General features: G+C 42.3%; 1 protein-coding gene across 1 annotated transcript in view; it reads right to left on the bottom strand.

Annotated features, from left to right (window-relative positions):
• Positions 1-2,931: 2,931 nt before the first annotated feature.
• F9 (coagulation factor IX) overlaps positions 2,932-17,954 on the bottom strand; it is a 67,596-nt gene continuing 52,573 nt past the window's right edge. Inside the window, exon 8 of the mRNA XM_077490352.1 lies at positions 2,932-10,203. Within this exon, the coding sequence (XP_077346478.1) occupies positions 9,653-10,203 (551 nt within the window). The 3' untranslated portion in view covers positions 2,932-9,652. The remainder of the gene's footprint in view (positions 10,204-17,954) is intronic.

Consider the following 17,954-nt stretch of genomic DNA (forward strand, 5'->3'; position numbering starts at 1 on the left):
GAAATTTTCCACATTTTGTCATGTTACAACCAAAAACGTAAATGTATTTTATTGGGATTTTATGTGATAGACCAACACAAAGTGGCACATAATTGTGAAGTGGAAGGAAAAAGAAATTAATGGTTTCCCAAGTTTGTTACAAATGTATGAAAAGTGGGTCGTGCATTTGTATTCAGCCCTCTTTACTATGCTACCCCTAAGTAAAATGTAGTGGAACCAATTGCCCTCAGAAGTCAACTAATTAGTAAATAGTGTGTGTAATTTAATCTCAGTGTAAATACAGCTGTTCCATGAAGCCCTCAGAGGTTTGTTAGAGAACCTTAGTGAACAAACAGCATCGTGAAGGCCAGGAAACATACCAGACGGATTAGGGATAAAGTTGTGGCGAATTTTAAAGCTGGGTTAGTTTATAAAAAATATCCCAAGCTTTAAACACATTTAGCTTGTGGCACATTACTCTAATAAAACACAAAAAACAGGCAGATTTGCCTCTTGAACGCCTAACATTGGCTGCTTAGCCGCACCCTGAAAAATGAATCACTATGGATTGCTTTTCAGAAAGAGCAAGTGTGAAGCTGGACTAAATGTTACAGCTTGATTTACTGTATATTGTATCTAAAAACCAAAACGTTTTTTAAAGTTTTGGATGAAGTGTAAAAAAGGGTTTTGAACCTCTGATTTTATTACTATCTTGTCCCCATCAGGGGGAATCATTCTGTTCTGCTGATTACTGCCACCTGGACTGAAAGTGATGTGAGATCCAAAAGTTTGAGTTCTCACTAAAACAGAAATACATCTTCCAATGGGGACACCATGTTCTGGTGGAAACTACAAGAAATGTCTCCCTTTTCCTCACTTCTTGTTGTGCCTGAAGGACAGGAAACAAAGGGAGATCTCTCCAGTGGGACACAGATGTCAACAAAGTCCTGACAAGAATTTGAATCATGCTCCACTCTATCCAAAACAATCAAAAAGCTATGACTTTAGATACATTTTAGACACACTTTACATAGCTAGCACCATGAAACCAGTGATCTTTTTAGCTGGCTGTAAGGCACCTAGCTTCTCATGAATATCTGCCTTTTTGCGCACGTCTGCGCTACACGCATTTCATTTGAATGGGCTGCCTTACATGTGACAAATGTGCCAAAGAAGCTCATGTACCTTTTTGGGCATTGGGCTTTGCACACTTTTTAACCACACATTTTAATGCATTTGTCAAACATTTGATGCACGTAAAAATGCATATCTGCTTGCTGCATTTAGGGTATCATTAAAAAGAATCGCACCACAAGCACAAAATGTCTTTTTCATGCAAAAGCGCACACTTTTGCATGTTTTCACAGAAAGTTCAGTTGTACATGCAGCTCAAGGGTGGCATTCTGGCCCCCGATGGACTAATATTAGCAGAGGTTACCTAAGATCTCACCACCACTGTGGTGGTGGTGGGGGGTGGGCATGCTTCCCCCTGATGGATGTCTCTTAGCACCTTTATGTTCTTTAGACCTGAATCTTATTTCAAGGGTTCCTCTGGGGTAAGGTTTGAGAAAGGCTGCTCTACACAATCCAAAGATGGGAGAAGGTGAGTGTACTCTGGTGGATAAAACAATCTGTTACTTTTTTATTTTGCATGACCAAACAGGTAAATCTAGACTCCCAGTGATCAAACCTGCTGGTGTATGGCCAGGCACACAAATGTTTGAATGCTTAGTGGTTACAGTATGATTAAAATATCCCCATAATACAGGCTTCCAACTGTTGTTGGTATATTAGCAACAGTTTTCTCTTGTACTGTTTACTTCCTCTGGAGCGTTCCAACAGACACCAACCCTTTAGGATTCAAAATATTCCCTCAAAAGATATATAAAAAATACATCTAATGAAGAATATACACACACACTTTTTTTTTTTCGCTCACCCAGCTGGTTGAACAAAAAAAAAACAACAACTCAGAGATCCCTCAACCACACAAGTGATGTGGATGCAGGGATCCCCCTCCTATTGTGGGGATTGCTTCCCTATTGTATTCTATCAGTGGGGATTCCCCCATTAGAATACACAGATCTAATGATCCGCTTCTATTGAACAGAGAGAGATACACACACATTGAAATTCTGCCGGTTCCTGATGAACCAGCTGAATTTCAATACATGTATACTAGACATGGGCACCGTCAATAAATTTCTTTCGTTCTGTTCCGTTACGGTTCGTATTAAAATGAATTTGTACTTCGTATTTCGTGTCCGAAATTAAATTTCAATTCGTACGAAATACAAATTGTCGTTAGGTTCGTTAACTTGTACGAACGTTCTTTACGATGAATTTAAAGGCAAAAATATACCTCAATATGACAGTCGATGCTGATGGAAGTTTGGTTTTTATCTGAAATACGAAATTCCGTTGAAGAATTTCCTATCTGAAATACAAACTTTTGTTAGATGAGGGGCTCCCACCATCCCTGTGCTGTGCTGACTTCCTCCTGGGGATTCGTAAACAAAAGTTCGTATTTCGTACAAAATTCGGACGCATGGCAATTCATATTTTGGATCCTCCCGAACGTCCGAATTTAGGGAAATTCGTACGAATTTGAGATTCGTACGAAACTAATCGCACATGTCTGATGTATACCCTGTTCAATAGATTGATTTCTCCACAACCACTGTTTCTACTACATCACTATTGTTGCCATGTATTATTAATACACATATCTAATATTTTATGCACTAGTTTATGTGATTGCATTAGCCCTTGTATGTGCTCAATTTATACAGCACCACAGAAGATATTTAAAGACATATTAAAGGCATGTGTGCATTGTGCTGCCATTCACTATTCTACTGTGTTTTGTGGTGCAAAAGTGGGTTATAACTGTATTTTAGAGCATTAAAGTATGCTAACAGCCCATACATACCAAATGAGTAGAGACAGCGGGAGAGTAATATAATTCTGTACTCCAATTGTGACAAAGTTCTGAAATGCAGCCAAGATGTGATACCAAGAATTTAAAAAGATTATTCATAACATTATATTCAGTCATTAGTCTAAGTATCTCTTTTTGTTTTAATCCACTAACAATAAACATTTAAAAATACCATATAAAATAATTTTGCATTGTAAACATTAACAATTCATACAATAGTACCAGTTATCTGTAAAATACCAAACATGGATTAAATGAGCTTTCCACATTATAGCAAAAGCGGACCATTCCTTGAAATCCAGAGGCATTATTTTCCTCTTGAACCTGAAGACAGCATGACCTCTGGTTTTAGTAGAAGCTCCATTGCAGGTGGTGGGACTAATTTTTTTTTTTTAAAGTACAATGAACATTACTTACATCAGCGTAATACGTCCCTTGTGCTGGGGTCTCCTGGTTTTTCCTCTGCCCAGTATTCCCTTTGCTGTAACATTCCGGTGTGGTGGAGATTTATAGAACTGAGGAGGCAATGACAGGCAGTCATCAAGAGTAGCAGACTGTGCAAGCCCTTTCCTTCCAGCTCCTTCATTCATAGAAGCCATACTACAGCTGCTTTTAATTAAATAGGATCAGGAGATTATGATGCTGGGAGTGAGAGGGTGTTGGAGCGGGAAGATTACACCTAAACCAGACATCAGCACAAGGGACACATCAAACTGATGGTAAGTAATGTCCTTTGTGCTTATTTTGTATTTGTTTTATTTAAACTAAAATTAGGCTTTAAAGTGGACATTGAGCTCTACTGGGCTAAAAGAGTTAGGCCGCGTACACACGGGCGGACTGTTCGCCCAACTTTGTCCGCTGAACAGTGTTTGGGCGGACAGTCCGCTCGTGTGTGGGCTTTCAGCGGACAGTTTCAGCGGACAGTTGGACGGACAAGGTTTTTTGGAATTTCCGAAAAACTGTCCGCTGAAACCTTGTTTGAGCGAACAGTCCGCCCGTGTGTAGGCTTGTTCGTCAAACAAAGTTGCGCGCATGCTCAGAAAGGATTTTCACGCCGAAAGCTATAATGCAGTGTATAGGACGTCGTATTTTTCGTCCCGTCGTACGTGCCGTTCACGTCATCGTGCACGGTTTCAGCAAACTGTTCGTCCGTCGTGTGTGGCCATGTCCGTCCATGCTAAGTTTGAGCGGACTGTTTGCCGAAACTGTTGGACGGACAAAGTTGGGCGAACAGTCCGCGCGTGTGTACGCGGCCTTAGAGAATATACTTACTTTTCCCCTGTCTTCTGTAGTGCAAGGGTGACATCATTATCCTGTTGACAGGATCCCAGAGAATGCTACGCACTCCAAATCTTGGTAGAAGGCACTGCAGAACAGTGCAGCATAGACTTAAGCCCCGTACACATGAGAGGACTTATGTCCGACAGACTTTTCTGATGGACTTTTCGACTGAGCGGACTTGGCCACACACAATCACGCCAAACTCCGACGGATTCGAACGTGATGACGTACGACTGGACTCGAATAAGGAAGTTCATAGCCAGTAGCCAATAGCTGCCCTAGCGTCGGTTTTAGTCCATCGGAATAGCATACACACGAGCGAATTTTTCGGAGGGACCGGGTCCGGCGGAGTTCCGTCGGAAAAATTTTAAGCATGTTCCATTTTCTAAAGTCCGTCAGGCTTTTGCGAATCAAAAGTCCGTTGCAGCCCACACACGATCGAATAGTCTGACGGAATCATTCCGTCGGACTTTGGATGTTGAAAAGTCCGCTCGTGTGTACGCGGCATTATTCTTATCCCAGTATAGGCTACTCAACCTTTCATGGGATCTCCCCGGAAGGAGAATGGTGTCACCCTTACCTAGGCATCACAGGTGTAAGCCAGGAGAAGGGTAAGTATATTAACTTTTTTTACTCCAGTGGGTGTTTTCTTTTAAGTTTTATTCAGTATTTTCAGACCTTGAGTTAAGTATGTTAAGGTGGAGGGAACTCTTGCAAACAAATGTAGCAGAAATAAATGTACCTAACGTTTTACCAGCTAAACAGCTAAAAGATTTATCATTTTGTTCATCCGCTTATGTGAGTCTAACCCCCTTGGCCACTATGCACATCACTCTATTATTACTGATCACGCCTTACTAACTCCTGGATAAGTTCTCTAGTAAATGACCAATAGGAATGCTCCAAGAATTTGTGTTACTGACCCAGAAGTTACATGTGTTTCGCTATAGCTCAGTATGGCGGATGTCTGCATCGGCAGAATAGAATTACAGATCTTTGGCAGAGAAACAGTAAAGATATGTAATTAAAGTTGTTTTCTTGGTCTTCCATATACATCAATTAATAAGAAATATGTACAAAAGCATCAATGCTAGTTGGTTGGCTTTCTTGTTGATCCTCCAGTCTCAATTAATTAAATTTGTATAACTAACTGTGAGGTGGGAGTACTGCTGATATTATGAAGTAGCTGAAAAAAGGAGGAAGGGTTCCGTATTTTTTAACTATGCAGACTCTGATCTATTTTTAAGCTAGAGAACACATTTAAAGCCTCAAAAATGTCACTAAATAAGGTCATATACTGTATGTAGGAATGCATATTGTACCCACACTTTTATGTACCTCTTTATGTACCTCTGATGATGCCGCCTACAGTTTTCTTGGTAGATCTGGCCCACAAGGATGTCACACAGCCTCTGTCAATATGTCACACCCCAACTTTATGTATAATAAATAGATTATTACACCTCAAGAAGACTGACAACAGGAAAGGTTAGTCTTTTTTTTTTTTTTTTTTTTTTTTTTACGAGGAAGAAACTAGAAGGGCATTTTTTGGTAGAGCCAGAGAAAGGTACTATGGGGAAAATAAAATAGGAAAAAATCTAGCGAGACAAGTGAAAAGTAAAAAAGGGGTCAACTTCATCGACAAAATAAAGGATAAGAATGGTAAAATGGTATACACTTCTGGGGAAATAGCAGAAGTATTCAAACAATATTACGAAGCCTTGTACAATGTGGAAAAGAGAGGGGAACAGGGAAAAGGGCAAAAGGAGAAAATGAAAGAATTTATTTGTAAAGCCAAAATGCCCCGCCTGACAGACGGGGAGAGGGAGGACATGGAGAGTCCCATTACTGAAGAAGAAATCTATAAGGCCTTAAAAGAGACAGCCTCAGGGAAAAGCCCGGGCCCAGATGGGTTTGTAATCTCGTACTATAAAAAATTTAAGGAACTTTTAGTCCCCCATTTATGCAAATATATCAACGGATTAGGCACTGAATATGATATGGGGAGGGAAACACTGCGGGCCGCGATTACTTTAATCCCGAAAGAGGAGAAAGACCAGACACTTTGTGGTAATTATAGGCCGATCGCGCTGCTAAATACAGATGTAAAATTATATGCTAAAGTAATAGCAGCAAGATTAAAAAGAAATATGACAAAACTGGTACATCCGGACCAAGTCGGGTTTGTCCCTGAGAGAGAGGGCAGGGACAACGGAATAAGGGCCTTGCTCCTCATCCAAGCTTTAAAAGACAGTGGGTCCCCAGGTCTATTCCTGTCAATTGATGCTGAAAAAGCATTTGACAGGGTAGACTGGGGACTCATGCTAGAAACACTAGAAGAGATGGGGGTGGGCCCGAGGATGTTATATTGGATCAAGGCATTATATAAGAACCCACAAGCGACGGTTAAGGTCAATGGAGAATCTTCTACCCTGCTGCAAATGAGCAACGGGACCAGACAGGGGTGTCCATTGTCGCCCCTACTGTTTGTGATTTCCCTTGAACCTTTGCTGGCTGCAATTCGTAATAACCCAGACATCACAGGGATTAGAATAGGGGAAGAGGAACACAAATTAGCTGCTTATGCGGATGATGTGCTCTTCTTCATTACAAACCCCAGGATTACGATCCCGAATCTGTTAAAGATAATGGAAGAGTTCGGACAAATTTCTAACCTAAAAATTAACCTTGGAAAATCAGAAGTTTTAAACATAAATATCTGCAAACAAGAAGAGGAGAGATTATGTGCGCAATTCTTTTTTCCCTGGCGTAAAGAAATTAAATATCTGGGGGTCCTCCTGTCGAACAACTTAAGAAAACTATACCTAAAAAACGATATCCCTTTATTAGAGGAAATTAAGAGCGAAATAAATAAAATCTCAGCTAGCCCTCTTTCGTGGTTAGGTCGGATAAACGTGGTAAAAATGATCTTAGTCCCGAAGATAATATATAAATTTCAAATGATGCCCATCGCACTCCCTGCAACTTATTTTTTAGTTTTAAGGAAGATAATATCGAAGTTTATATGGCAAAATAAAAAACCGAGAATCTCGTACGCGGTACTAAGGAGAGGGAAAGACCAAGGGGGAGTGGCAGCCCCGGACATAAAAAGATATTATAATGCAGTAGTTTTGTCACGGGTGGTAGAGTGGGCGAAAGAGGTAAATGATAAAAGATGGGTAGGTATTGAAAACACGCTTTCACAAACACATTTAGGAAGAATAATTTGGAATCCGCCACAATTTAGGACACTGGGCTTAAACACCCACAAGATTACACGACAAGTTTTTAAACTATGGGACCAATTACACACGCAAAACAAATGGGGGTATAACTCACCGTTGATCTTTTTGAAAGATAACGACTATTTCCCACCAGGACAACGAGAAATAGGGGGAAACTGGATATTAAAAGATAATGCACAATTAAAAGATATCTTAGTAGAAGATAACTTAAACACGTTTCAAGCACTAAGAGAAGACACAGAATTATTGAGGATGGATGAATGGCGGTACCTCCAGTTAAGAATATTTGTTTTAAAGCTACCCCATCCCTTACGGAGCAAAGAAGATCTAAGACCCTTTGAACAATTGTGTCAGAAGGATAAAACAACAAAAAAAAGAAAAAATATTGGTTCGATATATAAAATAATCTCAGAGGGGGATGAACTGGAGGAACCGGCATTCTTTAAAAAGTGGGAAAAAGAACTGGGAGTACAATGTAACACTCAAATTAGAAAGAAAATATTAACTTTAATTCACTTTGCGGGTGGAGGGAGTAAATTGATAGAAACAAATTACAAATGTATAGCAAGATGGTATGCCACCCCTGACAAACTAAGTAGGTTTATAAATGACCAATCGCCGGAGTGCTGGCGAGGATGTAAGTCTATCGGGAGTATGGGCCATATATGGTGGATTGCCCCAAAATTAAAGAATTCTGGAAGAGGATAATTGAATTAGTAAAGGTGGTAACGGGAAAAGTGGTCAGAGAGGACCCATGGATGGCGTTATTCCACGGGACAGAGGAGACAATTAATCAATATAAAGCATCATTAGTCCCTATATTATTAGACACCGCAAAAAATCTTATCCTGAGAAAATGGCGAGAGAAAGAAAGCCCCAAAATCCAGGATTGGATTAGTCGGGTAACCGAAATACAACATATGGAAAGTGGGGAGGGCGGAGATGAGGAACCAGCCATAAAGGAGGAGAGGGACAGGAAATGGGATCTCTGGGAAAAATTTAAAAAAACATGGCGATATGTGGAGGAAATAACGCACGAATAACTACGGGAAAGGCATAGTGGAAGTGAGGCTTAAAGTAGAACCCCGAGGGAAAGTAACCAGGAACAGGGAGGGCGGAGGGAGGGGGTAGAAGAGAGTATGAAGGGACAAAGAGAAGAGGAAGCACGAACGAGAGCAGACACTTGATGTATTGCCGTAGGATACGGGTTGCTTACCTCTTCTCTTTCCACCCATAATGAATATGAAAAAGAGAGGGATCGGGGGGAGGGGAGTAAATAAAGTGAAGAAATAGGGCGAAGGATGATAAGGGAAAAATTTAAAGGGATAGAATAGGATGACTTGGTGGTTTCTCCTTTTTTTGGTTTTTTAATGTATAAATGAATAAAGTTTTTGAACGATAAGGTTTACCAAAAAGAAGAGCTACAATGATGTGATGTTAAGACGAGGTAAACTAAAATGAACGCTAAGTTGATTGGCACCTCGCTGATAAATTCGCTGAAGTAGCTAAAAAAAAAAAAAAAAGGAAAGGTTAGTCTAAAGTAAGAATAAACCAGTGTAGATTTGTATAATGAAGATGCACATGCAAAATTACTACTGAGTAAATCTTGTTCACTTTTACCAGAAAATAATCTATGTATTCAAGGATCCCCAGTACAGTGGATATTAAAACTGTTCAGTTTTGTAAAATGTTCATTTTGTTTATTGTCATACCTGTAGGCCATTTGGTCTCTCCCCATACCTGGATGCCTGGCTGAAAACAATCTCAGCAATTACCCTGTCCTGCATTGTTACTAGAATCAAAAACCAATGGACAGGATATGGGGACTGGTAACTGGGAGTTTTTCATACAAAAAAATAAAAAATTGGGAGTTTTTCAGACAGATTCCTGGGAGGGACCCAAATGTCAGGAATAGCAAAAAAAAAAAAAAAGTTTTACAAGGCTGAACTGTTTTTTTTTTTAAATACCCAACAGTTTCCCTTGACTGAGTAGGTTATTTTCTACAGAGGGTGAACTAGATATACCAGTGAAAAACATATACGGTAACTGTTATATTTGAAAATCATTTGTATGTTTGCCCATCCAGTAATGATGTATACGCAGCCCTATCAGACAGCAAGTAGATACATTTTTAACAAACACATACAGTATAACTACAATAATTGGCGTTTTTAATATCTGCCTGGGAATCTGCTTTAAAGACCGTTTACGGAAGCTTTGTAGTGTTCAGTATCCAGTCGGTGAATCTGGAGACTCTGGTGTATACTCCATATCTGTCTTTCTGTGCACACTTGTCTCCCCAGCTTGTAATTCCTGTAAGAAACCAAGTATTTCTGAAATCAGAGGCATGAGGACCACCACTGTCTCCCTGACATGCATCCTTTTCTTCATCAGCAAAGCCAGCACAGAACATAGTTGTGGACACGGAATACCTGCTTGACCTTTTGCAAGTGGCACGATCAACAAATGGCACAGCCAGCTTTTGCAGTTTTACCGTTGGTCTTCCTCGATACCTGAGATTACCCCAGCCTGTCACCCAGCTATGTGGTATAATCTTCAGAAGCCTGTCTGTGAAGTCTTTGTGTCCAATGCAGATAGGCCTTGCATAGTCATTCAATACCATTGGCTTTTCTAGCTCAACAAGAGCAATGTCGTTATTGTATTTATTCTTGCTGACATTGTAAGTTGGATGGTTGATGATTCTGGTCACTTCCATATACTGTTCTGTTCCCTCATTAACAGCAGTGTTATGTTCTCCTGTTGACCATAACATAAATTGTAAAAGAAAACATATTGTACATATAAATAAATTGTAAAAAAACATAAAAAAGCGGGAAAAAAATCATAATGCTGGTCCCCTTCTCTGATCATAGCCTTTGGTTAAAGCACTATTATTATGGGTGAGGAGTCACCATTTTGTTTTACCATAAAAATGGGAAATGGCATCTTTACAAATTGTGTAAAGAGTTTTCTCTGAGTAGGTGTGTTCATTGTGCAGATCACATATTTTTACTGTGCACATCATAAATTTGTATATGCCAGATATACCTCTGGTGTTTCAGCTATGGAACTTATACAAGAAAGAGATTATATAATTTATCTGCCCTTCCTTTCCACTTGCCAATTCACAGAATGTCTTGTATTTTGGCCCACAGAAGAGGCAAAACTCTGCCTTGTGGGTGGAAAATGGCAGCCCATATACTTTGGATCTGAATTATTTTATGTGTGATGTACTAGTGGTCTGAATTGATTATCGTGTAGTGAACTAATGGATGGTTTTCCCTCGGTCACAACAATAGACAAATACACTGGAGTTGATTTACTAAAAGTGGAGAGTGCAAAATCTGGTGAAGCTGTGCATGGTAGTCCAATTAAGCTTTGCCAATAAAAACTGGAAGCTGATTGGTTTCTATATATAGAACTACACCAGATTTTGCACTCTCTCCAGTTTTAGTAAATCATTTCCAGTGTTCTTAAGCTGATAACACACAAACAATTTTCTGTGTCTTTACTGAACGCACCCATTAAACATTTACAGTGCTGGAAGAAAAAGTAAGCAAACCCTTATTCCCTGTATACATGGTTGGAAATTTAAACGGAAAAGGTCCGATCAGATTATATTGTCGGAAAATCCAATCGTGTGTGGGCTCTATCGGACCTTTTCCGTCAGAAATCCCGGCGGAAAAAAATTGAGAGCAGGATCTAAAATTTTCTGACAACAAAATCCGATCCGACTTTTTCTGATCATTTGTAGAGAATTCCAATAGACAAAGTGCCACGCATGCTCAGAATAAATTACGAGACCAAAGCTAGTGGCTACTAGCCTCTACGTAGTCCTGTCATACGTAACGAACGTCACCTCGTTCTGAACGATCAGATTTTCTGACAACTTTGCCCGACCGTGTGTATACAACAAAAGTTTCAAGGCAAAATCCGTCAGAAAAAAACTGACGGATTTTGTGGTTGGAATGTCTGACCGTGTGTACAGTTATTAGCAGGTCAAACCTCCTGTGGCAGGAATTACTTTAAGCAATCTCTTTTGGTAGCTCTGGATCAGACCTGCACAACATTCATGAGGAATTTTTGACCTTTCCTCTTTACAAAACTGCTTCAGCTCAGACAAATTTGTAGGGTGTCTGCTGTGAATGGCTCTCTTGAGGTCATTCCACAGCATCTCTATGGGGTTAAGGTCTGGGTTCTGACTGGGCCACTCCAAAAGGAACATTTTCTTTTTCTGAAAGCAGTCTGTGGTGAATTTAATTTGATGCTTAGGGTTATTGTCCTGCTGCATCACCCAACGCCTACTAAGCTTTAACTGCCGGACAAACACCTTGACATTATCCTGTAGGATATTTTGGTTAACTTGGAAATTCACTTTCCCCTCAATGATGGCAAGTGAGTGGAAAGCAATTTAACTTTTATTTCTTCAGTCCACAAAACAGTTATGCTGTGGTTTGCTAAGGTACTATTTGGAAAAATTCAGGGTGCAGCAATTTTTTATTTTTTTGGAGAGCAGCAGCTTGATGTTCTGCCATGGTCACCCTGTCTGTTCAAAGACTTACATATGGTAGACTCATGAACAGTTATGTTTGTCAGTTCCAGTGATGTCTTCAAACATTTAACTGTTACTCATGGGTTCTTCTTTACCTCAGTGAGGATTCTGCATTGTGCCTTGGGAGTTATCTTGGCTGGGCACCCACTTCTAGGTAGAGTAGCCACTGTACTAAACTGTCTACATTTATAGACAATTTGTCAGACTGTAAACTGATGGATGCCTACACACTGTGAGATTGCTTTGTATCCTTTTACAGCCTTATGTAGATCTACTACTCTTGATTGTATGTCTTCAGAGAGCTCCTTTTGGAAGGCATGGTTCACATCAGCTGATGCTTGTTATGTACAGCAAGCTTAAAATGTCTGGGTGTCTTTTATCAATCAAAGTAGATCTAGACCACATCTCCAAACGAATTTCATGAATTGGACTCCAGGTGTGTAAACTACTGACTCCAATTAGCTTTTGTTGAAGTAATTAGTCACTTACTTTTTCCTTTAGCACTAAAGGACTCAAAGTCCACATTATATAAACAGTCACATATAAAACTAAAGGTAAAACACATAAGAAAATCAGTGCCTGAACCAGAGCTCCGACTAGAACAGAGAAAAAGGTATTGCAACCATACCAGCAACAGGAACAAGGATTTGAGGAGAGAATCACCCCCCCCCCCCCCCCCCCCAGGCTGTCCATGGCTGCCATACCTTAATTCTTGTTAATGTAAGTTAATTTGTACATAGGAAGGACAGCATTAATAGATTTTTGCCAGAAACCTACAGAGGGAGGTGAATGGGCATTCCACTTCAGAATATTTTCCCTCTTATGCCAGGTACACACGGTCAGACTATCCGGCAGACTTAGTCTGGTGGACAACCCGCCGGACTTTCCGAAAGAGCGGACTTGCCCACACACCTCCGGACTTTTCCGGCAGACTAGGTCCGGTGGACAATCCACCGGACTATGGCGGGAGTCCGCCGGACTTTTGAAATGAATGGACTTGCCCACACACCGAGTAAAGTCTGTTCATTTTGAATGTGGCTCCAGGTAGATGGAACTAGCGAAGGAAGTCGATGTCGCCGCCTTTATCAGTGAGATTGACACCTCGCAAGCTCCATCACCTGGTATGGATTTAAAGGGGAACCCCTACGCCAGAAAAACAGCGTGGGGTCCCCCCAAAGTCCATAGCAGACCCTTATCCGAGCACGCAGCCCGGCATGTCAGAAAAGGGGGTGGGGAAGAGCAAGCGGCCCCCTTCGTGAACCGTACCATGCCGCGTGCCCTTAACATGGGGGGTGCTTTGGGGAAGGGGTCCCTGTGGCCCCCCACCCAAAAAAAACATTGTCCCCATGTTGATGAGGAGGAGGGCCTCTTCTAGACAGCCCTGGCTGTTGGTTGTCGGGGTCAGTGGGCGGGGGACTTATCAGAATCCAGGAGCCCCCTTTAAAAAGGGGCCCCCAGATTCCGGCCCCCTCCCTTCTGTGAATGAGTATGGGGTATGATGTACCCCTTCCCATTCACCTGGGGAAAAAAGTGTTAATAAAAAAAAACACAACACAGGTTTTTAAAATACTTTATTAGACAGCTCCGGGGGTCTTCCGTCTTCGTGGGTCTTCTCGCCGGACTCCTCCGTTATCTTCTGCTCTTTTTCTAGCTCTTTTACCAGCGGAGGAGCCCGGCTTCCTCCTTCATCGCCGCCCCTTCCGGGGTCTTCTTCCAGCTTCAGGGGTCTTCTGCTCTTCGGTTCTTCTTGCCGGGCCTCCGCTTTCTTCTTCCAGCTCTTTTACTAGCGTTGGCCCGGTCTTCTGTCGCTGTCACCACCGCCTTCTGCTTCTTCTTCCTGCTTCTTCTTCTCTTTCCTTCTTCTTCTCTTCTTCTGATGTTGACACAACGTTCTCTCTGGCCGTAATGGCAGGGACACGTTGCGCGGTGACTTATATAGGGATAAGGGGCGGGGTTACCGGGTGATGCCACATGGTGACCCCGTCCCTTATGATGTCACAGTCCCAGAGGATGATTGTCCCTGCCATTACAGCCAGAGAGAGCGTTGTGTCAACATCGGAAGAAGAGAAGAAGAAGCAGGAAGGAGAAGAAGAAGAAGCAGAAGGCGGTGGCGGCAGCAACAGAAGACCAGGCCAACGCTAGAAAAAGAGCTGGAGGAAGAAAGCGGAGGCCAGGCAAGAAGAACCGAAGAGCGGGACAAGACCCCCGAAATCGGAAGAAGACCCCCGAAGTCGGAAGAAGACCCCCGGAGGGCGGCAGCGACGAAGGAGAAAGCCAGGCTCCTCCGCTAGTAAAAGAACTATCAAAAGAGCAGAAGATAGCGGAAGAATCCAGCGAGAAGACCCCCGAAGACAGAAGAAGACCCCCGGAGCTGTCTAATAAAGTATTTTAAAAATATTTTGTTATGTTTTATTTTAACACTTTTTTCCCCAGGTGAATGGGTAGGGGTACTTCACACCCCATACTCATTCACATAGGGTAGAGGGCCAGAATCTTGGGGCCCTTTATTAAAGGGGGCTCCCGGATTCTGATAAGCCCCCCGCCCACAGACCCCGACAACCAACGGCCAGAGTTGTCGGGAAGAGGCCCTTGTCCTCATCAACATGGGGACAAGGTGCTTTGGGGTGGGGGCCCCCCTTGCCCAAAGCACCCCCCATGTTGAGGGCACGCGGCCTGGTACGGCTCAGGAGGGGGGGCCACCTCGCTCATCCCCACCCCCTTTCCTGAGCGGCTGGGCTGCCTCCTCGGATAAGGGTCTGCTATGGACTTTGGGGGGACTTTTGTTTTTTCGGCATAGGGGTTCCCCTTTAAATCCATACCAGGTGACAGGGCAGAAATTTAGAGAGAAAGAGATCATTTTTAGTAGTAATGCGCCCCCTGATGTTCAACAGTAAGTGAGCCCAACAGGCACACTTTGACCAAAGTTGGGAGAGTAACAAAAGAAAATTAAGGTCAGAAAAGCTCATCAGTTCCCACCAGAGCTGTATACCCAAATACCCTGAACTGATCAACCCTTCAGCAGCAGCTGCCCACATCTGGAGGTCTAATAGGGAATAGTATTGATTTGGACCAATTAATGCGGATCCCTGAGAACTGTCCAAACTCGTTAAAGAGAGCAAGGGCAGCTCTCAGAGACATCAGTATCCTGGAGAAATAAGAGGTAGATTTTCTCTTCCAGGGAGCCCACTCATGGTCCCTCGACTAAGCTGGAACCTCAAATTAAAATAGCCAATGGCTCAAGGGCCAAAGTAAAAAGAGCGGGGGGATAGGGGACACCCCTGTCGAGTATCTCTCTCTAGGGGGAAAGACTGTGACAACCTGTCATTAGTTTGAATGCAAGCCTTGGGAGCCTATTACAGCATGTGAAACCGCTGGAGGAACTTGTCCCAAATCGGAATCTATGCATCACCTATCACGGGAATTCCCACTCTACCGAATCAAGCGCCTTTTCAGTGTCGAGGGAGGGCAATGACCCCATCCACTATTTGCATGGGTGACTGACAGGTTCAGAAAGAGGCGCTGGAGGTTGATGTCGGTGCCCTTCCCAGGCATAAAACCAGTTTGATCAGTGTGAATGATCTCCTCCAGTACCTTAGATAGCCGATTGGCCACATTTTTTGCCAAAACCTTGGCATCTAGGTTAATAAGAGCTATCGGCCTATACGAGGAGCATTCTTCAGGGTCTTTGCCTTGTTTGAGCACCAAGAACACCACCACTTCAGACATAGAGTCAGGAAGGGAACTCATTGAAAAGAACTGTTCAAATAAAGATGCGAGTCTGGGAGCAAGCAATTCCTGATATTATGAGTTAAATTCAGTTGGGAGGCCATCCACTCCAGGGGTCTTTCCAGAATGAAGTTGCGATAAAGCCATCTGTATCTCCTCCAGAGTGATATTAGACTCAAGCCCAGAGCTCGCATCCACATCAAGTGTAGAAAATGTAACCCTGTCAAGGAGATATAGTCCACTTGGGAGGAGTACAGATGCTGATAGTATTGAAGGAATCTATCATTGATACAGCTAGGTGACCTCAACACTTCTCCTGCAGAGTCCCTTATAACACTAATATGAGTAACAGCAAACTGCCCCTTAGCCAACCATGCTAACAACCAACCATTGTTGTTCCCATATTCAAAGATACTCTAAGTTGTATTTAAAAGAGACTTCTGGGTCATTTCCACCCGGAGTAAAGAAACCTCCCTCAGAACATGTAGCCAAGCGCAATAATTGGTCTGGTCAGGTTTCGTCACATAAGCAGCTTCCCTCTGTCAGACCTCCCCCTCCAACTCCTCCGAAGACATCACACGTGCCTCAGCAATATGGGATATGTACTCCACCTTGGAGCCAAGCCATAAAGGCATCCCATGTCACCATGGGAGTAGTGCATTCTGCATTGGTTAGCCAATATTGGCAAGCTCCTTTCTGAATAGCCTCCTGAACAGTGCGATCCTCTATCCAATACCTGGACAGCCTCCACAACCTCTCCCCTGGGGGACCCAGAGACACTGTTAGCATCAAAGGGGCATGGTCAGATATGCCTATGTGTAGAATTACACTCTCAGACACTCTCCACAACAAGGATTGGGTGGCATAAATTAAATCAATGTGAGCGAGCATGCGAAAAAGGGAAGAATGGCATGTAAACTTCCTAAGGGAAGGATGGAAAAGGTGCCAAACATACTTGCCCATTGGGCCAAACCCAGAGACCAGTGTGAGGTAGAGTGGAGTCTGTCCAAATCCGGACAAGGGGTCATATTAAAGTCACTAATTAAAAGTACGTCTTTAACCCCATAACTTAGCAATATTTGCATAATAGTAGAGAGTATGGCAGAAACCACTGGATGCAGTAAATAAAGTCCCACAAGGACACATTGTACATTAGCTATAAAAACATGCATGACAATATAACAGCCCCCAGGGTCCATCCTGATGTTCAAAAGCTGAAATGGGAGCAATTTGTGCACCAGGACGCTGACCCCTCTAAAGTAACTGGAGTACTTGGTGTGATAATGCAAACTCACTCAAGCCCGCTGGAGGCTTAAGATCCGAGAACCCAGGAGGTGGGTCTCTTGCAAAACACAAATTTGAGGAAGGTAGTTAAACACTAGGATCTCTTATAGGCAGACATATGTCCCCACACATTCCAGGAGACTATAGAAAACTTGGCCATCGTAAAAGGGTTAAGCAATTGGAATGAAAAAAATCACAGGGGGTACGCACTCCAGCTCTCCAGGGGAGACCACAAAGGAAAACCTCCACTCAGCCAGGTAAGGTTTGATTGAAGGTAATCCATGCCATAAAGGAACATTATAGTCCAAACCAGTCAACAAAGAAACAAGACAGACACAAGACAGAATTGTTTGCGTGTTATCAGCCTAAGCACATTGTGTTGACTTAGATGAGGATCAGACCACATATGGCAAATTACTGCAGAAAAACAGTAAAGGGGTTTGCATACTTTTTCTTGCCACTGTATATATGCCATAACGTTTTCCTAAGATTACCCTGCAGCTCCATCCTCCACCTTGAAGATGTTCTAGAAGAATGATAACTTTTGCATTACTCCTGAAATAGGGGACATTGGTCCGAGAAATGGGTAGAGTTGGCTCATTAATCTGTTGCTGTATGATAAACTATGTTAATGGGTGCTGAGATCCAGTACATACTGTTGGAATAATTATGATTGATATCAGACAAATGAGGGGGGGATTTACTAAAACTGGTGCAGCAGTTTTAGTAAATATTCCCTATGGTGTCCTCTTTTTTGAGCTAATAAGAATTTACTGCACAGCACTATATTTTTTTATTAATCTTTGTGTACATTGCTGAGTGCGTTGATTTAAATTTTTTATTTAATAAATATTGTTTTAACTTAATGATGTTGTATAGTGCGTACCTTAAAGAAGTAACACTTTTCTCCCAGTATATAGTTCCAAATGGGGCAAAGTACATGCAG

Source organism: Lithobates pipiens, unplaced genomic scaffold, assembly GCF_037356315.1.
Source record: "Lithobates pipiens isolate NorthernLeopardFrog02 unplaced genomic scaffold, aLitPip1_a1.2 Scaffold_1, whole genome shotgun sequence".
Classification (NCBI taxonomy): domain Eukaryota; kingdom Metazoa; phylum Chordata; class Amphibia; order Anura; family Ranidae; genus Lithobates; species Lithobates pipiens.